We start from the raw sequence: 26,353 nt of genomic DNA, 5'->3' as shown, positions 1-26,353 counted from the left end.
ATCCATCCTTGGATCTTCTTCCACAATCTCTCCTTCAGATATTGGAAAGCACCATACTTGGATCTACCCGCATCAGAAGGCATTCCAAGATATTTCTCACCCAAGGATTCATTCTCAACATTAAGAATACCCTTGATATCATTCTTTTTATTGCTTGGACAACCCTTGCTGAAAAATAGAGGATTTCTCTCTATTAACTTGTTGTCCCGATGCCGCACAATAAAAAAATGGGAGTGGTGTTTTAGAACATGGGAGCATATGCTCCCTATATTTTGAAATGCATCTTACACATATTTTAAATTTAAAAAAACTGAAACAAAAAATTTGCACGGCATCTTCACGTGCTACGCGCTCATAAAGTCGTTTCATAAAAAAAACTTAGCATGTGACATGTGTAAAAAAGATAAAATTCAGTGCTAAAAACAATGCTTTTCACAGGATATGTTTTCTCTTTTTTACATAGGCCACAAAAAATATTATTTTTTCGTGAAACTTGACGCACACACATGTATTATGGAGATGTACATGTAAAAAAAAATTGTTAAAATTTTTCCACACGTTGAAATATGTTTTGTTGGTAGAGGGAGCATACGCACCCGGGAGCCGAATTGAATTTTCGGAAATCTATTAACTTGTTGTCGAATTCTAAGTTACATTACAGGAACACACACTCTTAGACTTGCGCAAGGCCCACGTCCATCGCATACGTCTACCGTGTGTAAGGCCCAATATATGTGTATCAGTGTATGACCCAAGTATGTTTAGGGAATCCAAGGCCTAAACTAAGTTAGCTTTGCTGGATCGCCTTTAGCCTAGCCCGTTTTATAGGCCGGTATGTCGGCCCGCCAATAGAAATCAACTAGGTCTCTTGCTTTTCTTTTTTCTTGGGAAGTAGTGCCTCAAACTGTCAGGAAATCAGCCTGTGCTTCCATGATCGGTACTATCGTTTCGACGTGATTTTTTTTTTTTTTGCGGATAAAGATTACATCAACCGAGCATCTTACAGATAAGCTCAGAAACAAAGAAAAAATACAAATAGGTCCTTCTGAGCTCCGGCACCTTCTTCGTCGCGCAGCACGTTCCGCCGGCGGAACCCGCCGCCTTCTCCTCCATTAGACCTTGGACTGGGAGGAACCCTCCGGCGACCAGGAAGTCGACGGCACTCGGCACCAAAGCGCCTCCATCCCGCACCACGATCAGCACCAACTCGGTCAACGCCAACTTCAAGATCTTCAAGAACCAGCTCCGCCATCACGGACGCTGGCCTGAGGGAAAGCACGCCGCGACTCCGAGAAGCAGCGAACGCGCAGGGGACGGCAGATCTGCCATGAGCCTCCACCGGAGCACCCAGAGCAGAGGAGAGGACCGCCGTCGACAAAAGCTTCTCCGGCCACGCCGCCACCTCCACAACGCCGCCGGCAAGCACCCCACGCACACCTAGGCTATGTACACGCCGGGATCCGTTGATTCCCCGTCCTCCCGCCGCCGGAGCGGCCGCCGGAGGGTGAGGAATCTGACGAAACGCCGGCGGCGAGCTGGTTCGCACGGGATCACCCAAAAAACGCCTCCTTTCACTGTAGATGGGGAAAAGAGGAGAGGTCCAAGCTCTCTCCAGTACTTATCATTTCGACGTGATTGAAGCACCGTACACCTCACCAACGTAGTAGGATTGTTCCATCTGCATATGCATACACCATCGAAATGTTCACCAAAAAAACACGCTAGAAACGAAATGGTACAAAGTAGAAGCTAGCAGGTGACTTGTTTTATTGAAAGTTACCATAGAACTACACATGCATCAATCAGGAACGAAAAAACATGAGCGAACCGGAACGAACAACATACGCACGCCATGTATGTACAGCAACATACCGGGAATTTGTGTGTTGTCCATCTATATATCATATATGTATCCAGTTACTTAAACACAACCAAATAATGAAATAATAACGAATGAAACAATTATAACGTTGACTGCGCGAGAAGACCGGAGGCCGTAGGCAGCACTTTGTGTATTTTTGGCGCCACCCAAACCAAAGCACTGCCCTCTGATCGATCCTCCGATAGCTTGACTCGTGCGTTGACCATCTACATCCCTTCCAGATAGGTCACCCCTTCTGTCACCTGCCCGGACTCGTACTGCTTGACCCTGAAATCATGTCCAAAGTCAGAGAAGAAAAAATCGTGGTGTCAAGATAGATCGGATCAGAGGAAGCGAATTGGAATGGACGAAGAAAACTCGAGGAAAACTTGCGGAAAATGAACTGAGACTGTCCGCTCGAGCACCAGCCCAGAAATCAGTGGCGAGTAAAATAAGTGACAGACTTCTACGTTGATCGTAAAAAAGAAGAAAGTACAGGGATACCTTCAGTATTTACGAACGTATATACTCCACGCGCTTTCCACTTGAGAATGGACTGTTAGTAAGGCCATGGCGGCCCTCCGGAACCGGCGCGGCGGCGCTGTTGCCCCGGAGGTGCCCGGCCCTCCGGTGACGGTGGGCCGGTCGGCGGCGGCGCGGCAGCCAAGAGAGGAGGCTTTTGAACACCCGCTTCAGCACGAGGCCCCTCTTGGGGACGACGTATCGTGCAGCAGCAGGTTTGACGCTTGGGACATCGGTTGCCTGTGTGCGTGTGGGTGGTGCCATGTGAGAAGAGTGTGGTGGGAGTGGGAGGAGCAGATCAGAGCGAAAGAGCCGAGAGGAGGAGGAGGATGGAAGAAGGAAGAGGCAAGAGGCCGGTGAGGGACTCGATTATCCTGATGCTAGCCATTGCTTTTTATAGGGCAACGGAGGGGAGGAGGAGGCCTCTGGCCGGGCTCCTCTGGCTGTAGACGGAGCATGGAGACGAAGATAATTCAGCAAGGGTGCGCTCGTTTGGACGTTTGGTCGGGAGGAGCTAGGCTCAAACCGTACCTGCATGGGATTGTTTGCACCAGTTCAGTTGCCAATCTGGCCTAAACAGATACACACTCGATTTGCATTACAAGAAGAAAAACTTTGCATGCATGCACCGTATAACTCTATATGTGAAACCGGTCAAGACATGAGAACCTACTTCAATTAAGAGAAAGTGGTTAAGCACCACTTAACCATCGTCGACCATACTTAATAGATCATAGGGATATTGCCAACCTGCAAGACCTCTCTAACAGAAGGCAGGTTTCTCTAAAATGTAGTTGCACTTTTCTCGGGTGTCTGGGACTTAAGAAAGTCTCCATTGCGTGAGATTCAGCAGAAAACTACAACTTCATTTGAAATAATTGATTCAACTTTGCATAGATATGGATGTATCTTCATGTATTCCAGTTTGTAGATACATCCATATGTGTACCAAGTTAATTAAGTCATTAATTTCCGGAATGCAGAGGCTAAACACTAAGGCTTTTACTTCGGTGTCCCTCCTCTCCACACTTTAGCTCCCTATGGACGGTCGGGATTTCCCGATACTCATTCATAGCTTAACTTATACCTTCAATTTTAGTGGTTAATTAGGAGGGGGAGAGGGAGAACACCGAAGTACACCTCAAACACTAAGAGCATCTTCAAGAGATGATGTATTTTACATCGCATGTAATATATTTTACATCACCTGTTTTTTCTCTTTTTTACTGTTTTTTACATCACCTATTTTTGCACACAAAAGTCAGATAGTGTAAAATACATCATCCCTCCTCTAAAAGTGCTCCCGGCAGGTGATGTATTTTACATCACCACCTAGGTGATGTATATATATTTCAGATTTGCAAACATATGGATGAATATCATATGAAAATGATTTGAAAACAGAAATAAATCCAAACAATACTAAATAGTACATTACACAAATAGTTCATCATTATTACACGAATAGTTCTTCATCAACTTGCGCACAAATCAACTCACGGACATGCATAGTTTATCACAAACACTCGAAGTTCACCCGCAAACACACATGGTTCATCACATAATTCAATGACGTCCACCACACCGTTGTTGCCCCCACCATGTCCACCACTCTTCCATGAGATCCTTCTAAAGACTTTCATGGGTATCTTCATCACGGATCGCATGATAGCACTCGATGAAGTGGGAGATGTGGTCTTGCTGCCGTTGCACCCGCACTGGATGCCCCATCAAATCGTAGTGATACCCGTCCACATCTTGACCATGCTCGATCTCAATGATCATGTTATGCATGATCACACAAGCCATCATGGTGTACCAAAGGATCTCTTGAACCTAGAACTTCGCTGGACCTCTCACAATAGCAAATTGGGTTTGCAATATCTCAAATGCTCTCTCAACATACTTCATAGCAGCTGCTCTAGCATAGTGAATGTCTTGTTCTTTCTTACCCGAGGGGCTGACAAGGGGCTTCACAAATGTAGCCCACTTCAGATAGATACCATCACCAAGGTAGTATCATTTATCATTGGTCCGGCCGTTGTCTACAAACTACACATCCAACATCTCTCTGTTGGCTAGTCTTGCAAAGAGTGGTGACCTCTGAAGCACATTAATGTCATTGCAATTGCCCAACATGCCAAATAAAGCATGCCAAATCTCCCGGTCGACAACAACTTCAAGAATAATAGTGGAGTCCTTCTCGTGTTCTTTGAATTGTCCATGCCAAGCTGCATGACAGTTCTTGAAGGGAATATGCCTGAGAGGCAATAATAAAGTGGTTATTATCTTATTCCACAATTATAATAGATGTTTATTTCTCATGCTAGAATTTTATTAACCAGAAACATTAATACATGTGTGTGTTTAATAAAAAAACAAGGGTTTCTAGTAAAGCCTCTTTTTAACTAGCTCGTTGATTAACCAATGATCATGGTTTCCTTGATCATGAACATTGGATGTTGTTAATAACGGGTTCCCGTCATTAGAGTAATGATATGATGAACACACACCCAAGTAGGTATAGAAATACGATCAAGTCATTAAGTTACATTGCTATATCAAACACATACGTAGTCTCTCTAATCCTTAGACCATGAGATCATGTCAATCACTGATACTGGAAGGGTGCTTTGATTCCATCAAACGTCAGATCGTAACAGGGTGACTATAAAGGTGTCGTTAGGTACTTGGAAAGTATTAGTTAAGGTTCATGGGTCAAGAGTGGGATTTTTCCATTTAGATGACAGAGAGATATACTCTAGACCCTCTCAATGATATTAAATCGACATCGCTTGCAAGCACGTGAGTGGCTCATGATGATGTCATATCACGAAACGAGTCAAGAGTACTTGTCAGTAACGAGATCGAACTAGGTATGGTTGATATCGATGATCGGATCTCGTACAAGTAAACTACCGCAAGACAAAAGGAATTTGGTTACAACGTTTATGGTTCACGCGATCACTAGATTCATCGTTGAATAAGTGTGAGTCATTACGGATCTCTAGATCCCACTGTTGATTACTGATCGGAGAGTGTCTCGATCATGTCCATATTATTCACGAACCGTATCTTGACACACTTAAGGTTCGTCGACGCGTTTTGAGAGGATACGGAACGCCGGAGAAAATATTGGACAACACCAAAATTGTTTCGAGATATCTGAATAGTTTAGGGGGTTAAATCTTAATGTTTGTTCATTAAAAGAATTAACAAATATTAAATAACAAATAAAATATATTTTTTATTCATTTATGGGAGAAAAACTCTTGGGATTTATGAGAAGTTTCTACCAAATTAAGAGGAAGTTTTAAGTGAGTTTAAAAGGGGGTTACCACTGACATAAAGAGGGGAGAGGAGGGAGCACCACGCCACCCCTAGGGGCTTCTGCCCCTTCTCCTATATATTGTGGTGTGTAGCTCCTCTCTCAATGGCTGATTCACTTGAGCCTTCCCTATCGCTACTAATTCACTGAAAAAGACATGGCTTAGGCGAAGCCCTACAGAAATATTCTCTCCACCACCACCACCACCCAAGTTGTTGTGTTGTTGGAGTTCCCATTGGATTCTCTACTTCCATTGCCCCGCTGGAACGAGGCAATGGAGGTCAGCATCAAGCCGTACGTGTGACCAAGTACGGAAGCGCTGCACCTCATAGTGTTGGGGTTAGTGGCATAGAAAATAAAAAAATTCTACCGCAAGAAGGCATAAAACCAAGATCCAATCTAATAAAAAGCCAAGATCTAATCTACTAGATCTATGCAAAGAGATAGATGAGAAACGTACAATTGAAGATCCAAAGCGGTAACGAGATCAGATCTCGTGGATGATGTAGTAGTACTCTTGCCGAACTCAAGTTCGCGATGAAGTCCTTTCGGTGCTACAAGCGGGCAGCACTTCCGTACCCGGTCACACGTACGGTGTTGATGTAGACGTCCTCTCCCCGTTATAGCGGGAAGAGGATGTAATAGATCCTCCTCGATCGAAATCCCAGCAGCACGCCGACATGGTGGTGGTGGAGGGGAAAACATGCAGGGCTTCGCCAAGCCTGTGCAGGAGAAGAAGGGAGAGGGGGTGGCGGTTAGGGTATGGGATGTGGTGGCTGGCCTGCCCCCTCCCCTCTATTTATAGAGGGAGGGTGCAGCAAGGGCTGCCACCTTTGGCCCACCCCTCTCTAAGGCAGGTGCATTGAGGGGAAGCGGGAAGAAATCTTTCCCTTCCAAGTTTGCTTCCCCTTCCAAATTTGCTCCCTAAATAATGGGATACGATCTTATCTCTCTAGATTTAATCTTATCCCTTTAGGGGTTGGCTAGCTGGGCCTTTGAGGGCTTGATGGGCCTGGCCCAAGATGCTAGGCTGCACCCCCTCGGCCCGTGTAGCCCCTCCCGGGTCGTGGGCCCACAAGTGGCCATCCAAAACCTTCTAGAAACATTCGGTCAAACACCGAGACTTTTTCCAAACCCCGTAAAATAACTTCTCTTATATGTGTTGGAGATATGCCCAAGAGGCAATAATAAAAGTGTTTATTGTTATATCTTAGTGTTCATGATAAATGTTTACATCTCATGCTATAATTGTATTAACCGGAAACATTAATACTTGCGTGTTTTGTAAACATAAAAGAGTCCCTAGTAAGTCTCTTGTTAAACTAGCTTGTTGATTAATAGATGATCATGGTTTCCTGATCATGAACATTGGATGTTATTAATAACAAGATCATATCATTAGGTGAATGATGTGATGGACATACACCCATAGTAAGCGTAGCATATGATCAAGTCATTTAGTTCTTTGTGCTTCAAGCTTTAATATGCATAGTAACTTAATCCTTTGACCATGACATCTTGTTAATCACCTACACTGGATGGATGCTTTGATGACACCAAACACTACTGCGTAAATGGGTTGTTATAAAGGTGGCATTAAGTGTTCGGAAAGTATAGGGTTGAGGCACTTGTATCAATAGTGGGATTTGTCCATCCTAATGACAGATAGATATACTCTGGGCCCTCTCGGTGGAATGATATCTAATTAGCTTGCAAGAATGTGACTGGTTCACAAGGGATATCATATCATGGTACGAGTAAAGAGTACTTATCAGTAACGAGGTTGAACTAGGTATGGAGATACCGATGATCAAACTTAGGATAAGTAAAATATCGCGAGACAAAGGGAATTGTTATTTTATGTGAATGGTTCTTTTGATCACGAAGTCATCGTTGAATATGTGGGAGCTATTATGGATCTCCAGGTCCTGCTATTAGTTATTGATCGGAGAGGATTCTCGATCATGTCCGCATAGTTCTCGAACCGTAGGGTGACACACTTAAGGTTTGATGTCGTTTTAAGTAGATATGAATGTGGAATGGATCTCGAATGTTGTTCGGAGTCTCGAATGGGATCCGAGACATCACGAGGAGGTTCGGAATGGTCCGGAGAATAAGATTCATATATGGGAAGTCATTTTCCGGGGTTCGGAAAATGTTCGGTGTTTTGACCGGAGCTTCTAGAAGGTTTTGGAAGGACCGGAATAGTCCGGAATATTGTGGAAGGTTCCGGAAGTGTCCGGGATGACCCGGGCTATCTAAGGAAGTCCGGAGGGTTCCATAATAGGTTCAACCACGTTTCCTTAAGGGAAAAGGAGTCTTTCCTTAATGCAATTTCGGAATTAGCAAAAGAGTCCGAGTAGGAGTAGGTTTTCGGAACCGGAAACCTGTCGGAACTCAATCAAACTTGGGGGCAGGTTTATGGACGACCCAAGTGGCTTGGCCACCTATTTAAAGGGACCAAGGGCACCCCAATTCGCAGCCCAAGCTCGCTCTCCCCAAACACTAGCCGCCCCTTCCTCCTCCCTCTTGCACGGTTACGACGAAGCCCTGCAGATTTCTCCACCACCACCGCCACCACGCCATCGTGCTGGCGGTATTCCGAGGAGGATCTACTACATCCGCTGCCCGCTGGAACGAGGAGAAGAATGTCTTCATCAACACCGTACGTGTGACCGAGTGCGGAGGTGCTGCCCGATTGTGGCACCGTCAAGATCTTCTACGCGCTTTTGAAAATGGCAAGTGATCGACTACATCAACAACGAGATCTAATCTCGTAGGCTTTGGAATCTTCTAGGGTTAGTCTCATGATCTTCATCTCGTTGCTACCATCTACTAGATTGGATCTTGACTTGTTATTCGTTCTTGCGGTAGGAAATTTTTTGTTTCTATGCTACGAATCCCTACAATATGAGTCTTCTTCTCCGGACTATTCCGAACCTCCTCGTGATGTCCTGGATCCAATCCGAGAGTCCGTAAAATATTCGGTCTCCATATCATATTCCATATCTATTTAAACAACATCAACCCTTAAGTGTGTCACTCTACGGTTTGCGAATGATGTAGACATGATCGACATGCCTCTCCAATCAATAAGCATCAGCGGGACCTGGAGATCCATAATGGCTACATATTCAAAGATGACTTCGTGATCGAAAGAAACTTGAGCATTCGTTACAAATTACTTTTGTCGCGCGATACTTTACTTATCTGAGATTCGATCATCGGTATCTCTATACCTAGTTCAATCTCGTTACTGATAAGTACTCTTTACTCGTTCCGTGATGCGACATCCCTTGTGACCTAGTCACATGCTTGTAAGCTAATTGGATGCCATGTCACCGAGAGAGCCCAGAGTATATCTCTCCGTCATTTGGATGGATAAACCCCACTCTTGATCCATGAGCTTCAACTCTCACTTTCAGACTACCCATTGCCACCTTTATAACCACCTAGTTACGAAGTGGTGTTTGATGTCATCAAAGTATTCCTCCTGCATTAGTGATTAACATGATCTCATGGTCGAAGGATTAGGTTACTATGCATTTGAGAGCTACAACAAAATGAAATTAATGACTTGATCTTATTGCTATGCTTACTATAGGTGTGTTTCCATCATATCATTCTTCTAATGATACGATCTTATTACTAACAACATCCAATGTTCATGTCCAGGAAACCTTGATCATCAATTAATCAACAAGCTAGTTAAACGAGAGGCTTATTATGGACTCTGGTTTGTTTACAAAACACACATGTATCAATGTTTCCAGTTAATACAATTTTAGCATGGGAAGTAAACATTTATCATGAACACAAAGATATGATAATAAGCACTTTATTATTTCCTCTCGGGCATATCTCCAACATATAGCGCTTGTCTTCCTCGCGATCTTGAGATCGGCAAGTGATCGACTACATCAACCACAAGAATTGTTCTCGTTAACGCTTTGTGTCTTCGATGGTGAGTTTATCTCAACCACGGATTTATCCGTTACTAGCATCTCCTAAATTCAATCTTTGTGTTTTGTTGTTGCAATTGTAGGAATTTTTTATTTTCTATGCAGCGATCCATCAGTTCTTCCACCTCCAATTCATGCAATCAATGGAGCCAAGCATGCCAGGGAATTCACCAGCGGCGTTGCTCACCAGAACTCTAGTTGTGTCCTGAGCATTGGGAACTCTCAAGTACTCCTCACCAAACACCTCGACAATGGCCACATCAAAGCGCTTGATACAGAGAATGGCGGAGCTCTCACCCATTGCCATGTTTTCATAGACGATATCCGCTGGAATTCCATATGACATCATGCACAATGCAAGATTCACCTTCTGAAATGTGCTATGCGCAAGTAAGCTGGCTGCATTCCTCCTTTGCTCAAATAAGGTGTCACGCAACTTGACCGCCTCCGCAATGTATTTGAACAACTCCGTCCCCATATGAAAGCGGTGACGGAAGTAGCGGTAGGGATAGATGGGCGGGTCATCAAAATAGTCGTGCATCAGCCGACAGTCGGCATCGACCCTTTCTCTCTTGATCCCGCCCATTGACTGAGCCACCATGTTTCGGGCGCTTGTTCTTGTGCGTGTGCAATGCAAGCACCATGGCTATGTCCAATTCTTCTTCCATATCAAACTCTAAAATTTACCTTTGTTGCAACTGCCGACGACGACGTTCGTGGCCAGATGGTAGCAGCTCCGGTTCGGGGCGGCCAAGGCGGGGACGACGAGCAGCAGGTGGCGGGGCAACAAATTGTAGCACCACCGGTGCAAGGCGGACAAGGCGGAGAGGCTGAGCAGTAGTGGCCGGTGTGGCGGGGAGCGGCGGTCACAGACCTACCCAATTCGTCCGGATTTGGGCGTGTGGGAGGTCGGTAGCGACAGATCGGCGTTCCACGACCGTGCAGAGGGCCGGCCATGATGGCGCTCGGCCGGAACCGGGATCGGCAGTTGTCCGATTTCACCGCAGCAGCCGCGCGTTTCCGGCCATCCCATGCTCCGGAAAGAGTCCAGCGAGGCGGGAATAGGACCATCGGGCAGCGGAGGAGCAGGTCGGCGGGTCAATTCCTGGTTGCGGATGGCCGGATTTGGTCAGAGACTGGCTGATGGCGGCTGTTGGGCGCGAGCGAGCTAGGAAGGAAGAAACGAGAAAGTGACGGTTGAGATTGCGCGCGAACGTTTTTATGAGATATTTGCATAACCTGATGGAAGTTATACATCTGGATGCACAAAGTTTGGGCCATTTTTTCATCTACATCATCCGTTGGAGCTGTTTTTTTTCTCCAATGTGATGTAAAACGTAGTTACTTTACATCCACATCATCTCTCGGAGTAACCATGGTCCATATATACTCTAGGCCTGGCAAATGTGATGGGAACCCTATATTTCTTTTTTCGATAAAGGGAATATATTAATATCAAAAGATACCAATTACACTCAGCCTCTGCAACAACGCACCACCCTAACGGCACTACGGATGCACACAGCCAAAAAAGGAAAATAAAACTAAGAAACAAAAGTCCCGCTAAAGTATCTCGGGCCTAACAACATCAATACATCCACCGCCAAGACAACACCTGAAAAACAGTCTCTCCAAAAACGACGCCTCCAAGAAGAGAACAGTGCTCTAACACCGTCGTCGCCCGATCAAAGATCTTAGGTTTTCACCCTGAAGATAGTCCCCGCTCTCAAAACAATGCCTCCAACAAGGTCATTGCCAGGCACAACCAGTTAAGTCCAGACCTTGGGTTTTCACCCTGAAAGGTAGGACTCTGAACTGCACCTGTGTTGTCGCCCCCACTTTCATACCGCAGCTGTGAAGCCCGGAACACCAAGCAAGTCCCTCAACAACGCGGAGACTTGAACCTCCCTTAGCTAGTCCTCCCCTCCGGCCTTCATGAAATTCTCTTCTTCCGACTATCATCATGGATCCATAGTCAATTGATGTCAACACAGAAAAAGAGCTTCGCGTCGCTCCCTCCAGAACCAATTGGTCGGAATAAAAGCATGGGTGCGCACGACCGAATACCACCGATCCAGCAAACTCCAGGCAAAAGCACTGTTACACCGGCGGAGCCTTCCGAAACTCAACACTCCGGCCAGATCACCCTATACTTCTTGTATTCGCTAGTTAAAGTTCTAATAAAAGAGACCGTATGCATCACTTGATGCAGAGGCTAGGATGCCCCATTTCAAAAAGAAAAAAAAAACCTTGGTCCATATATACTCTAGGCCTGGCAATGATATCTCAAACAACAAACCATCCACACCAGTACGCAGGGCCCCTGCCGGTATGGAGATCTTCATGGATCCAATCCAACTATGCAAGGAATACTCACAAGGCATGCATGACATCGATCCAAACGGAGATTTACACAACGGCATGTAGTGGGTAGCTAGTAGCCTAGGATCGATTTCCTCCAAATAGGCTTTCGCCCCGCTTTATAAATAAAGCAATCACACCATACAACAGTTCAAGCAAACAAAAGAAAAACGCTGGGCAACAGCACAAACATGCCCAACACAAGGAAAAGATACAAAGGAAGCCAGCGGCACATCGACACAACGATAGCACCCCGCAACCGTAGCACCCTCCAGAATTGTCCCACCACGCGGCAAGCACCCCGGATCACCAAGTACCAAGGCAGCACCTTCAAGAAGGAATGCGACGTCGATACGACGCTGCTGCCCGGACCAAAATGGACCTAGGGTTTCCCCCAGTACTTGGGGAGGAATGGAGATGGGGTATCCTCAACGCCCTTCAAGAAGGAGTGGCGACACCCACAGGCGCCGCCGCGTCGGTGCCGGACGAACCAGGCAAGGATTTCTCCCGAACCCCATATCCGTAATCCCCCGAAGATCCGTGGCATTGGCGCCCAGCGAGGTCGAAGTGCAAAGGTGGTAGGCACTACAGCCACACGCCGATGGAGAAGACAAACGCACACCGACGCGCAAAGCTCGGGCCTTTTAGGCCCGTAAAGCACCGCCAGATCGAGGCCCGCCTGGCCCAGATCTGACCCACACGCTCACGACATCCGCCGCCTCCGTCTCGCCGTCGCCGGCAGCCTCGCACCGACACACCCGCACGCAGGGGCCTCGCCACCACCATTCTCACCACTCACCAACATGTGCCGTCATGGTCCCAGAGCCAACATCGCCGTCAAACCGTGGCCAAGGCCGCCAGGGAGGCAAGTGTCGTCGCCGCCGGCAGATCCGGACCCGCCTGGCCCAGATCCAGCCCGCAGAGAGCACCCCGTAGCAGCGCAGTACGTTGCCTACCTCCAAGACGGGAGGCATGTGGCGTCGCCGCCGGCAGATCCGGGCCCGCCTGGCCCAGATCCAACCCGCAGAGAGCACCTCGTAGCAGCGCAGCCTACCTCCAAGACACCTGACCTGCCGCCAGGACCTCCCCTCCTCCCTCCGCAGAAGAGAGGACGAGCCACCAGCCACCGCGGCGCCGCCTCCACCTACCACTGCAGAGGCGGCCGACCGCCGCCCGCGCCGCCCCCGGCCCACGCCGCCCAAAGCCGCCGAAGTCGTCGGCCGTCCAGGCACACACCACCGTCTCGCCGCCCGTCACGCCCATCACGCCGCCGCCACAGGCCGGGCCCGGCCCGAGCGCCGTCACGCCATGGCGCCCGACAGGAACGCCACGCTCTAGCAGGGGAAGGGCTCCCCCACGTCCACCCTTCCGCGCAGAAGACGAGAAGGCCTCGCTGCCACCGGCGCAGACCGGGCTTTGCCCGGCTGCGCCCTCTGGCAGCGGCGAGGGAGGAGGGGAGGGGAGGGGGAGGGCGGCGGCGGGCGGGATCTAGGGTTTCGCTCCGGTCGCCACGCGGGGGCGACACGGGGGGAGGAGGAGGAGTTTTTTCTAACTCGCCACCGCTCCCTAGGATCGATTTCAGTCGTCCCTGCAGGCAACTTTGCAAGACCCAAGCGCGTTAATTCGATCGTGCATCTGATTGTCCTCTTATTTTCTTCTGCCTGTGACGCGCTTCCTTCCGCGTTTCTTCCTCCCTCTTGCTTTCACACGCATAACGCGGTAAGAAACTCGATCTGTACCGATCCACCGATTATTTATTTGTTTTCTATTCGCTTATATCGTGGTTTATTCTGCGTGCAGGACGCGCCGTCGTACGTACCCCTAATCACAAGCGTATCTAGTCCATGCAACACCTGAGTATGACGGCGTCTCGAATTTTCCTCTCGTCCAGCCAAGTCGGAAAAGCGCGTTAGTGTCGTCTAGCTACACTGACAGATAGACGTGTCCATGTGATGCTTTGCAACAAGTGTGTCTCGCTCAAATCGAGCTCTGTATTTTATCCCTTTATCTTTCAAGTCCGAGCTGCAACTTGTTGCGAAGCATCGATCCACGTCTTCAGCAACGCTCGTAAAATGAAGAGCCAATTAGATAGTGAGCAAAGCGTGGGGGTGCTGTACGCCGACCTGGTCGGTGCGGACCAAGCGCCGCACACCCCCCAGGCGGGTTGTTGGGCCGGCCCAACATTCCCACTTTTCTTTTTTTGTTTCTTTTGTTTTTTGTTTTTTTCTGTTCTATTTTTCTTTTTATGTTTTTTAAAAGCTGATTCTTTTTAGACCCGATTTTTAAAATTATTTTAGTTTTTCTGAAATTTAAATATTTTAAAATTTTGAACATTTTTTTAGACTGGAACAATTTTCAAATTGGAACAAAAAATTCAAAATTTATTATTTTTTATATATGAACAATTTTTGAATTTGAACAAATTTTATTAAAACAATTTTCGCATTTGAACAAATTTGTTATTTGAACAATTTTCTAATTTGAATTTTCTCGAATATTTGAGATAAAACATTTTACAATTAAATATATATTTAAATTTAAAAAATTAAATCTTAAGAACGAAAAAAACAGAAAATAAAAAGGAACAGGAAAAAAAAAACAAAAAACATGAATGAAAAAGAAAACAGAAATGAAAAAGAAAAGAATAGAAAAAGAAAAGAACAGAAAAAAGATCTCAAAAAAAAGAAAACGGCCAAGTGGCCCAACAGCCGAACTGGGCCGGCCCGTACCGCGCGCGGGGGTGTGCGGCGCGCGGTACGCGCCGACCTGGTCGGTATATAGGAAATCCGGCAAAGCGTGGCCAGCCGCCAAGCTCTTGTCCCTTTCTCGGGCCGTCAGGCGTGTCGGCGCGTATGTACGCGGGCACGGCCCACCCCTCAGCTGGCTAAAGCCTGTTTAGTTTATGGGTCTGTTTCGTTATTTTAGGCCAAGATTGCCCTACCATTTTTTTATTTTTTATAAACTTTCCTTGTTCATAAGGTAGCCAACACTGGATAATTTTTTTAATAGAGGTGGCAGTGGTGTTTTGACAAGAAATAGGGTGTCCTGATATCCCGAACAATTATTGTTTAATCTCAACCATCCTAACCCTAATTTTGAACATGTATCTTTTAATCTCAGCTATTCTGCATTTCTGCCCCTAATCTCGACATATCATTTAATCTCATGCGTCCCGTGTTTCACTCAAGAAAAAATTTCAGCCATGGGGGTGTATGGAAGCACATGCCTTTGTATAAAATTGATCAAACTTAGATAAGTTGACTTTGGACAAATCTAAACGTACACTTATTCGTAGACAAAGTGAGTAGGCTACATGTCTGAAACACTAAAACCTCACGCATCTTTTCTCTTTTTTTATGATAAAGTGAATTTATGATAATCAAGTTGATACAACTATATGTAGCTAGCGTGAGGCATCTAGGGTTCAGAAAAACAGTTGTCGCCGCAAAGGGAGAAGTTTGCGGTCCTCTCGCCTCTCGGTGCCATCTTTGTGGCAAATGGTGGTGTTGGGGGGGGGGGAACTTGTACAACTGTGCCATAAAGCTAGAGAAGTCACTACAGGAATGGACGCATACGCCGACGGCCAGCTGCCCTCGGCGTAGCCACGCCTGGCCCTCGGCGTAGGCTACGCCGACGGCAGCCCTCGGCGTATGGCGTCGGCGTTTAGGTCCCTCGGCACAGAAAATATTACCGTCGGCGTAGCACGCTACGCCGACGGCAAAACCGTCGGCATACAAATTTTAAAATTTGAATTTTCATTTTTCCAAAAAAAATTCAAAAAAAAATAATTCGAAAAAAATAATTGAGTTTTAAATTTTTTCAAATTTTAATTTTTTTTACACCATTTTTTTTTTCTTTTTTTTACTTGTTTATCTTTCACCCATGCACTTTTAACTCTAAGTACACTTAATCCTAGGTCAAATTACAATCATGGTTAAACTTCCCAGCCGGTCACCCATCCTCACACTACTCCAACCTGAGCACGCTTAACTACTTGGTTCCATTCGGATGAGCTTCCTTAAAGAATTGACACCTTATTGATAATAATAGTCTATCAACCCTATTAACCCTTGGACCGTGATGTCACAACTCTTTATTTTTGAATTCCAAAAAATTACTTAAGTAAACAACAATGAATATATAAGTAACAATGAATAATATTACTGAATTCAAATAATAATAAAATAATTTTATTTTTGGGTTTTTTCTATTTAATATGGAATAATTAATATCTTTAAATCGAAAAACTGAAATTCCACAAATAATATGTCTAAATCGATCAGAAAAATGAGAGGAATCTAAATATAACATCCATATCATCATTTGAATCTAAAAATTAGAGTAATCCAAATATGACGTCCAGCTTGCCATCTGGCCAAAACGGCCCCCTCGGGAGATGCGAAATGGCCGTACCGGACGCGCTGGTGCACCGTTCGCCAACATGCTAAACGGAAAAAAAATTAGCACATAAAGTGATGTCTTATAGACCTAAAAACATTTTTCGCGGAATTTATTGAGCGACGGAAAGTGTACCCCTAGTTCTAATCCGGTCAGTTTCCAGCGGATTCGGCGGGACACCGTAGGAAGCCGCAGGGATTTCTAGATAGCTAGCACGCACATATGGCATGTGATATGTGGTGCGGAGGCGGTGTCCTACCACTACGCGGAGGTCTCGCGCAATACTAAAATACGCCTCATGTAGCTGCTTCACAAAAAAAACTCGTTTTGGCACCCCGAAAATGAAAAAACCATCGCCCATCCGCTCCCGGGGCCATTCCTTCCTTCCCAGGGACCATGCATGTGCCAAATATGGCCTCGTTCCGACAAACTATGCGGTGTCACAGGCCGTTTCCTACTCATTTGCCCTAAAAGCCATAGAACTCCGGACGTGATAGCTCTGTTTGTGAAGGGTTTTCCAAAATAATTGCCGTATCCTAATTCCAATTTTTGGAGTGGTTACTAGGACACATAAAATGACGCCATGCGGCTCCAAGGGATTTTCTAACTTAGTTTAAATTGCCATCCGGCCAAAACGGGCCCACCGTACCGGGCGCGCTGGTGCACCCGTTCACCATCGCGCTAAACGGAAAAAATTTAGAACATAAATTGATGTGTTGTAGACCTAAAAATATTTTTTCCCGGAAATTATTGAGCGACGGAAAGTGTACCCCAGTTCAAATCCGGTCACTTTCCAGCGGATTCGGCGGGACACAGCAGGAAGCCGCAGGGATTTCCAGATAGCTAGCACGCACATATGGCATGTGATATGTGGTGCGGAGTCGGTGTCCTACTAGTACACGGAGGTCTCGCGCAATACAAAAATACGCCCCATGTAGCTGGTTCACAAAAAAAACCCGTTTTGGCACCCCGAAAATGAAAAAACCATCGGCCATGGGTCGGATTGGAAATCCGCTTCCGGGGCATTGCTTCCCATCCTAGGGACCACGCACGTGCCAAATATGGCCTCGTTCCGACAAACTATGCGGTGTCATGGACCGTTTCCTACTCATTTGCCCTAAAAGCCACAGAACTCCAAACGTGATAGCTCTGTTTATGAAAGGTTTTCCAAAATAATTGTTGTATCCTAATTCCGTCTTTTGGAGTGGTTACTAGGACACATAAAATGACGCCATGCGGCTCCAAGGGATTTTCTAACTTAGTTTAAATTGTCATCCGGCCAAAACGGCCCCCCACGGAAATGCGGTATGGCCGTACCGGGCGCGCTGGTGCACCCGTTCACCATCGTGCTAAACGAAAAAAAATTAGCGCATAAAGTGATGAGTTGTAGACCTAAAAAAAATTTTCCCAGAATTTATTGAGCGACGGAAAGTGTACCCCTAGTTCAAATCCGGTCACTTTCCAAATGGATTCGGGACACAAACAGAAGCCGCAGGGATTCCCAGATAGCTAGCACGCACATATGACATGTGATATGTGGTGCGGAGGCGGTGTCCTACTACTACGCGGAGGTCTCGCGCAATACAAAAATACGCCTCATGTAGCTGGTTCACAAAAAAACCCGTTTTGGCACCCCGAAAATGAAAAAACCATCGGCCATGGGTCGGATTGGAAATCCGCTTCCGGGGCATTGCTTCCCATCCCAGGGACCACGCACGTGCCAAATATGGCCTCGTTCCGACAAACTATGCGGTGTCACGGACCGTTTCCTACTCATTTCCCCTAAAAGTCATTGAACTCCGGACTTGATAGCCCTGTTTGTGAAGGGTGTTCCAAAATAACTGTCGTATCCCAATTCCGTCTTTTGGAGTGGTTACTAGGACACATAAAATGACGCCATGCGGCTCCGCGGGATTTTCTGACTTCGTTTAAATCGCCATCTGGCCAAAACGGGAACCCAATGACATATAAGAAAGTGTTTGAATTGTTACTATATTAACATGATATACATGATTCAAATATGCATGATTTTGACATAAACGGATAGAGGATGTTTTTCTGAACATTTTGATACCTTATACGCATTTTTCTGACATCATATGAATTAGTTATGATTTTTACAATATTAGACAAATTTGACAAATAGTCTACGCCGAGGGTGGCCGTCGGCGTAGCCCTGTCTACGCCTAGAGTCAAACATATGCTGAGGGCTGCCCTCGGCGTAGACTTCGCTACGCCGACGGCAATGATACGCCGAGGGTGAGACTCGCTGGCTGGCCGTGCCGGGCCATACGCCGACGGCCCCGACATTTGGCCGTCGGCGTATGCCACGGCCCTCGGCGTACGTCGCCATTCCTGTAGTGAGTATGTCTCCTCGCACATCCCATTATTCAGATCTAGTCAGTTTTTGTTATTGTGTCATGTTGGTTTTGTTTGTTGATTCTTTTGTGGAGCTGGAACCTTTCCTGGATATGTGAAAATTGTGTGGTTCACTGACATGTAGTTATAAGGGATCATCTTAACCCAGCTACGTTTGTCGCTCACAGCTTCCCATCTTTTTGGATGGCATTGGCGGATCCAGACCGTATAGCTAGAATGAGGCGGATCTTAGTTGGGTTTTCTACTTCTTTTCTAAGGCTAATATACGAGACGGGTCAAATCTTAGGGTGGGACCGCCACACCCTTACACCCTACTTGCTATGGCCCTATTGGATGGGTGACTCAAGGTGCTTTCGGAAACCTTTATCTAGCTCGTGCAAATGAACGAGTGGCAGTGTAGTTGCTCCGGTCCAATTGCAGTCTCTTTACTGAAGTATTGGCGGTATTTTAAATTGCAAAGATTGATACCATGAAGAAATACATCTCCAATAAATCTCATTATAATTCTTAGTCGTAGAAATTGCTCTATAATTAGATAATATATCCTTATAATTAGTATACCTGTGATGGCCGCGAATATGAATTGAGTTCTTAAAAAAACGTCACAGAGCTAGTCGAAGGCTCAAGGATGCACAACTATTCTCTTTGCGTATTTGTTTCATCTTAATTACGTAGCTGGTCACCGTTTTCTTGGCAGTTTCTCTCAGTGACTCGGTGTTGCGATTTGTGTTAGCATGTGCATATACAGGGCCAATGGGCCATAGATGTCCCTGCTGGCGACGTGCCTTAGGCTGGTGCCAACGCACCGCCCCGCTCCCGCCCCGCCACGTCAGCTTTTCTCTCACTCTCACCCCACTCTCACCCCACTCTCACCCCACCTTGCCAATGCATGGGCTATAGTCCCCACTCTCACTTCTCTCTCCTCCACATCACCATTTCTTTTCCACATTAAGTTATTTCACACGATTTTTGTTTAGACATTCAAAATAATGCAAGAAATTATTTTATTCAACTTAAAATGTTACCGATTACATAATAATTAATAAAAATTGCATAATAAATATTAAAAATTACATAATAAATAAAAATTCTACTCTTCTTCCTCTTGTTCCTGCTCCTCCTCCTCGTCGTCATCATCTTCCAGACCAAGCTCTTTTTCCACCATCTTCATGGCCTTCGCATGTTTGCGCTTTTCTGCTTCGTTCATGTCGACGGTTGATCGGTCTTTCATTTTGTTCCATTGCTTGAATAGCTTAGCCTTCACTAAACTCTTCATCATGTTACTCATCGCGAAGGATTTACTTCCTACCTCACTGCTTGATGAGGTTTCCTTCCCCTTCATCCTGCCCTTACGTACCGCGGCCTTGGCCCTATCGCGGCCCGTTGGACGCTCTTCCTCCGTGTCGCCTGTCGCGTCGCTAGAGCTGAACTCACCAGAAGGTCCTAGACGGATTCTCTTGGAACTGGAGTCGGTTCCACTACCAGGACCATGTTGTCCTTTCCACTTCGCTTTATTTTTTACAGCATTCCACCAGTGGTGCTTTCTGAACGGCTGAGTCACTCTTTTGTCATTCGCGTACCTCTCCATTGCCGCCTTCATGACCATATCATCGTCTGCTCCACTCTGACGCATATTTGTTTCTTGGATGTGGTATGCATTGAACAGGGACACATCCTTGTTGTAGGCGTTCCAATGATCCTTCAGCTGCTTCGAGGTCCGATGACGGGAAGGATCCGAGGTAGAGTTGAAGGTTGCAGCTATCCCACCCCAAAAACTAGTGCCGGTCTTGCAATTACCGGCAACAGAGTCCTTGGAGTTAAAAAGCCAAGCATTAACCTACCCCGAAATAGATATTGTTAGTGACAAATCCTAGCAAGAACCAATAATGCAATAAATATGTGATGGGTTTGTAAAGTACCAGTTTCTCCTCTTCCTGGACAGTCCAGTCAAGCCTCTTTGCACGCGGTGGTACGATTGTTTCCGCGGCATTGGACTCAGAGCTTGGAGCATCGGAAGGTGGTGGGGGGTACGGACCATATGGCGCGTATGGATACGGAGGTGGAGGGTATGACCCGTACGAAGGTGGTGGGTACGGGGGTACAGTGCCACTCCCGCTACCTACAGGTGGAGCATTTGGAGGTGCTTGGGGGTATGGATACGGAGGCGGAAGAAATGAACCATATGGCCCCGGAGGCGCCGGAGGTGGAGCGTATGGGCCATATGGCCCCGGAGGTGGTGCGCCGGGGGACCATAAAACTCGGGGAATCGGCGAAGAAGCTACATTGGTGCGACGATGTGTCGGAGAGACACCTTCGAGGTCTATTGGTGACCCGTCTTGCATCAGATCCGTGAACGTGGTGAAATCTGGTGGAGTCCAACCGGACATGGTGGAGAAGTTGAGAGAGGGAAGGTGATGAATGGAGATGAGATGGGTGTGGAGTGTGAGTGAAACATATGGGGGTATTTATAGGGGTGGAGCTGAAATTTTGAACCAGCAACGGCTAGCTGACGTGGACCAATCGCGTCGCGCCACGTCAGCTAGCCGTTGGGCACTCCCGCCCCACTCCCGCCCACTCTCGCCCGCCTCTCGCCCGCATCCCGCCCGCCTCCCGCCCCACTCTCGCCCGCCCTACCGCCCGCCTGCCTCTCGCCCCACCCCGCCAACGCGCCGCCCCGCCTCCCGCCCCTCTCCCGCCTCCCTCTCGCCGCCAACGCGAGGCGCCCGGCCCGGGCGGGAGCGGGCGCTAGCGCCGGGCGCCCCCGCCGGCGCCCCTCCCTCTCGTCCCGCCCGCCTCCAGCCCCTCTCCCGCCCCGCCCCGGGCGGTATCGCCCTCACTGGCGCCCGCGTTGGCACCAGCCTTAACCCTCGGTGGGGAAATTCACCTCAAGCACACCCAACAGAATGTTTACTCTTCTTCTCCCTTGAAAGTTGAAACCAATAACCATCTAACAGTTAGCCAGCCGGCAGTCATAAACAAACTGTTCGATCTGGGTCAAGTGACAGAGCAATGAGTCACTTGATTAAGTTTTCTTACAAAACTGACTTAACTATGTTGAAGCTGTCCTTAGTTTTCCGCCCGACAGGAGTAGTGTGACATTGAGTGACGGTTATGGAAGGCTCCCTGCATGTACTACCTGCACGGAAGCTCCTTCTTCTTCTGCTTCCGTTATTTCCTCCGTCTCGCCAGGTTCCAGAAATGTTCCGTCGGCATGTAATTAAATTTCCATCTACGTGCAAACACGTTTGTGTATATCAAACTTAACTGTCAAGATGGAGCTGCAGGGGTGGGTCCAACAGCTTCTCGACACGACAGCCGTAATCTGAGCATTTTTGGATTCTGCCAAACTTACTTTTTCTTTGGTGACATGTGTGGAACAAACGGGATCGACCGGTCGGCAACCGCACGAGGATAGGTCACTGCGCCACAGAGTGTGACTGTGCACGTAAACAACGCCCGACCGGTCGATGAGGAGTCTTTTTTTTTTTGCGGTCGATGAGGAGTCAACACAGAGTTTCCGGGCAGCGTCGACGTACGTACGTGATGCGTCCCGTTGCTCCTCTTCACTCGTTACCAGTGCATCATTGTTACGGCGTGCGGCATGTTGAAGCTGATGCTCAGGTCGACTTGACACGCATGGATATAAGAGCATCTCCCACAGCCGGCTCATATTTCCACGCTGTAAACTTCGTTGCGTCCATGCTGGACAGCTATACCCCGCGCTGCGCATTATTTTTCTCTACCGAAAGCGCTAAATTGCAGCGCGAGCGGCGGCGCAAAAAATGCTCTTCCACCAGGCGCTTGGCTCAAAACAACATTCACACACTACTATGCATCCAACAAGATCAAATACTCAAATAAATAATTAACCAAATGATCTACCGTAGTTAAAATTTCATGACAGAGTTTAACAAACACACACAAATATTATAGTTCAAATCGACACAAAGTGCAACACACAATTTCCATATCAAAAATGCAACAGAGAATCATCACACTTCCACATTTTTGAAGTCATCGTCATATTTTGCTTCTTCTTCATCGATACCATGGCTTGAAGGAGGAAGAGAAGGATCCATAGAGGCCACGGATCCCCCGGTGGTGCTCCTACGGCTCCATAGACACCACTCACCGGTGCTTCCATGGTCCCTCCGAAGACTCCTCCAAAGCTTCCAAATCCCATCCCAGTCATGCCTCCCATGCCGGCCATGCCTCCTCAAAACATGTCGGTTGTGGGTGTGCCCATGTTGGTTGTCAACATTCTTCTTTTGGCCAACACTTCATCGCGAGCAAGATTAATGTACTCCTTTTGCTTTTCATCCATGTTGGAAGTGTTCAGGAAGAAGAGCTTCCTCTCTTCCTCCACTAGGCGTTGGTGCACCTCATTGGCGAGCTTCTTCTCCTCCAATGCCAACTTCCTCTCCTTGTTGGCGGTAAGCGTCTCCTCCAAAGTGGCTCTCCGAGCCTCCATAGCCTCTTTCTCCAAGTTTCTTGCCACCTTCCTATCTTCATTTGCTTGCAATCTTGCATTGGCAATCCTATCCATAGCAACCGCTATGTCATCATCTACGGTCTTCTTTCCCTTCATATCTTGACCTTCCTACCAAGCATGTTCCTCCTTGCATTGGTAACCGAGTGAGGAGTGGTGCTTCTCTTTTTGCCTTCCTCACTTGAGCCATCATCATCGATGATTGTTACCTCACCGGTTGCATTGGTGGCCATGGTTACCACATCCAATTTTTCACTAGTCTTCCACTTTTCTTCGGTCCCTAGCACTTCATAGCAATGACGCAACATGAATGGCTTCCCAAGAATTTTGTTGCCTTTCTTGTTCTTTTTTTTCCACATCTCTAAACATGCCTTGAGACATGGAGTTCTACAAAAAAAATAGAAGAGAATAGGTGAACCATATAGAACAATAAATGTGCGTAGAGATGATCAACAAACTAGTAGAATTACTTACCCTATCGGCGTCATTTATGCCACTTGGGTTAATCACATCAACATTGGCTTGCACGCCCCCCACTTTTGACAATCGGTGTTGATGCTCGACCAAAGAGACCGAAGTGAACGCATGGTGCGCTCATTCCCACTTGTGCTATTTGCGTCGAAGTACTCCTTCATCGTTATCCAATAGGTCTCACTAGTTTGATCGGAGCCCGTAGTTGGATCCATTTCAATTGTCAACCATGTCTTGGAAAGAAACTTGTCTTCCGATATGGTGTAGTTTGCCGACCGACCGGTATGGCACGCTCCAAACAACCCCTCTCCTTCCTCATCGACATCATATTCCTCCTCTTCAACAATTTCTTCATTCGCATGTGCATGAGAGAACGAAGATCCAACATTCACTGCGTCCATGAAAGACGCGTCATCGACACTACATTGCAATAAAATTCATGGATCCATAGACCTTTTGTATGCATCTAAACTAAGAAAACTATGATTGCTTGATGGCGCCGGCGGCGGAGGTTGTTGCACGTGCCGAGTAGCGGGCACCTTCCCCTTCTTCGGCGGTGGCTTGTCGGCACCCGCCGTGGGCAACGGGCGCTTGGGCGCGGACACCTTCCTCTTGGCCGGCGACCGTGCCTTGCCGGCGGCCTGCGCGGCGGCGGCGCTTGTGTGCAGCGTCGGGCGCGGCGGGATGAAGAGGGCTCGAGCGGCTGTGTTCCCAGCGTCGGCGCCACCTTAAGGTGGAATGGAATAGGGAGGGGTCGAAGGGGTGCCGGAGGGCGCGTCCAACGCTGGAATTGCACCGACAGCCACGCGGAGGCGAGGATTTGGCGGTGGGCGGCGACGCGCGGGAGGAAAATTTCTTGATAGGTTTTTCTTCGCGCACGAGTGAAGTGATACCGCGCGCTGCAGCCGCCGTCCAAACTATACCGCTTAGGATAGTGCAAAACGGTCCCCCGCCTAAAATATTTTAGGCGCCGCACGATTTAGGGTGCCTGCTAGAGGAACTTTTTTTTTTTTTGCCTCCGGCACTCCAAACCGGCGCTAGCATGGGGCCGATTTGGCGCTGCTTTTGAAGATGCTCTAAGAGCAAATATAATCATGTGGAGATAGTACGGAGTAGTGTCAAGTCAAGACAGGGACGATGTGTGCGACTTGTCTGGTGCAAATCTACGGTGTGGGCATGTTACACACACTCTACCGCTGTTATGTTCCTGCTCGGACTTAGATTAGTCACAATGAGAAGTATCATATAGTAGTATATGATACTACGGTATGATACTATCTTCGCAATGCATAGTATCATGTAGTAGTATCATATGCTAGTTATATTTATTGATTTGTAGAATCTCAATACAAATTTGTGTACAAGATTTATTTGGAGTTCATTTTTCTAGTTCTACGTGCTATGATACAGTATCTACCTATGATACTACTATCATCTCTTTCATCATTAATTGATGTGACATGTCAGCTTTTTGCATGCATGTAGTGCATGATACTACTAGCTATGATACCCCCATTGTGAGTAGTCTTACGGCTCCGTAGTTTTCGTTGTACTATTAGGGACATTCGCCCGACAAGACTAGTGTGATTGTGAGTGACGGTCACCCTGTCTGCACTACCTACACGGAAGTTTATTTCTTATTGTTCCCTTAAATCTATATTTTGTGCTGCCGGGTTTCCAGGAGTGTTCCCTCGGCGTAGAAATTTCCGTCAACATGCACACATGCTTGTGTATCAATCTTAACTGTCAGCTGCGTACGTGCACACACCGTCAAATTGAGTATTTATATCCTAAAAAGAAAAGATGCAGAGTCATGTAAGATATCAACCTCAGCCTCTTGCTTGCGTCCGTGCCACCATGCCTAAAGCGCGTCCGCCACGGAGCCCCCGATCGTCGATCGATCAGGAGTTTCCATGTCACTGGCTCCAGTACAGAACAAGGAGCTCCGGAAATTCTGTCGAGCGTGGATGTGATGCTTCCCTTGCTCATCTTCACTCGTTGCCACTGCGCTCGCTCTTCACGCTTCCTACTTCATCCCAATTCGCACACGCGCACGAAGGTGACCAGTTCATACTGCAGCATCGACGCAACTGTAGTGTCAGGCATTGGTTCGGAACTAGACGTGTCAGGCATGATCATCCATCATCTCACATCAGACATCAGACGCACACGCAGCGCGTCAGCGCCGGCCGTGTTCATGCTGAGGTCTACTTGACACGCATGTCGTGGATAGCTTAAGCAGTGATGATCTGGTGGAGATAGGGACTCAAGACAGGGACGTGCGGAAACATAATGCACTACTGGAACTCCAGAGAGAAACGCATAAGGCATCTCCGGCGGCGCGACACATTTTATTGTCCGCGGGCGTTCGTTTGCGTCGCGTCGCGGATGCTATAATGATCGTTTTTGTCCGCGCGTCCGTTTGCGTCTGGGGTGGCTCCAGCGGGGCGACGCATTTTCTTTACTTGTTTTTCTCCTCTTCTCCATTTAAACATAGTTCCAAACATTACATATTGAAACATTATTTTACACAAACTAATACATAGTTTGGAATATGGTTTACACAAACTAATACATAGTTT

At 47.2% G+C, this 26,353-nt stretch overlaps 1 protein-coding gene and 1 long non-coding RNA gene across 2 annotated transcripts; both read right to left on the bottom strand.

Moving 5' to 3' along the window:
- Positions 1-629: 629 nt before the first annotated feature.
- LOC127317784 (uncharacterized) lies at positions 630-2,828 on the bottom strand. The gene is made up of 3 exons (XR_007861464.2): positions 2,366-2,828; positions 1,619-2,149; positions 630-940 (listed from the first exon to the last, which is right to left on the bottom strand). It is a non-coding gene; the product is annotated as an uncharacterized lncRNA (long non-coding RNA).
- Positions 2,829-9,785: 6,957 nt separating this feature from the next.
- On the bottom strand, positions 9,786-10,274 carry LOC139833562 (uncharacterized). Its single transcript, XM_071823867.1, has one exon. It carries the CDS (start codon positions 10,272-10,274, stop codon positions 9,786-9,788), a length of 489 nt encoding a protein of 162 aa, XP_071679968.1.
- Between the last annotated feature and the right edge of the window lie 16,079 nt (positions 10,275-26,353).

This window comes from Lolium perenne, chromosome 7 (assembly GCF_019359855.2).
Source record: "Lolium perenne isolate Kyuss_39 chromosome 7, Kyuss_2.0, whole genome shotgun sequence".
Taxonomy (NCBI): domain Eukaryota; kingdom Viridiplantae; phylum Streptophyta; class Magnoliopsida; order Poales; family Poaceae; genus Lolium; species Lolium perenne.
The sequence above is the reverse complement of the archived record's forward strand: the minus strand, read 5'-3'. Positions and strand labels throughout refer to the sequence as shown.

Excerpts from the sequence above, each read along its gene's own strand:
- LOC139833562 (XM_071823867.1), bottom strand. The coding sequence starts at position 10,274 with ATGGTGGCTCAGTCAATGGGCGGGATCAAGAGAGAAAGGGTCGATGCC.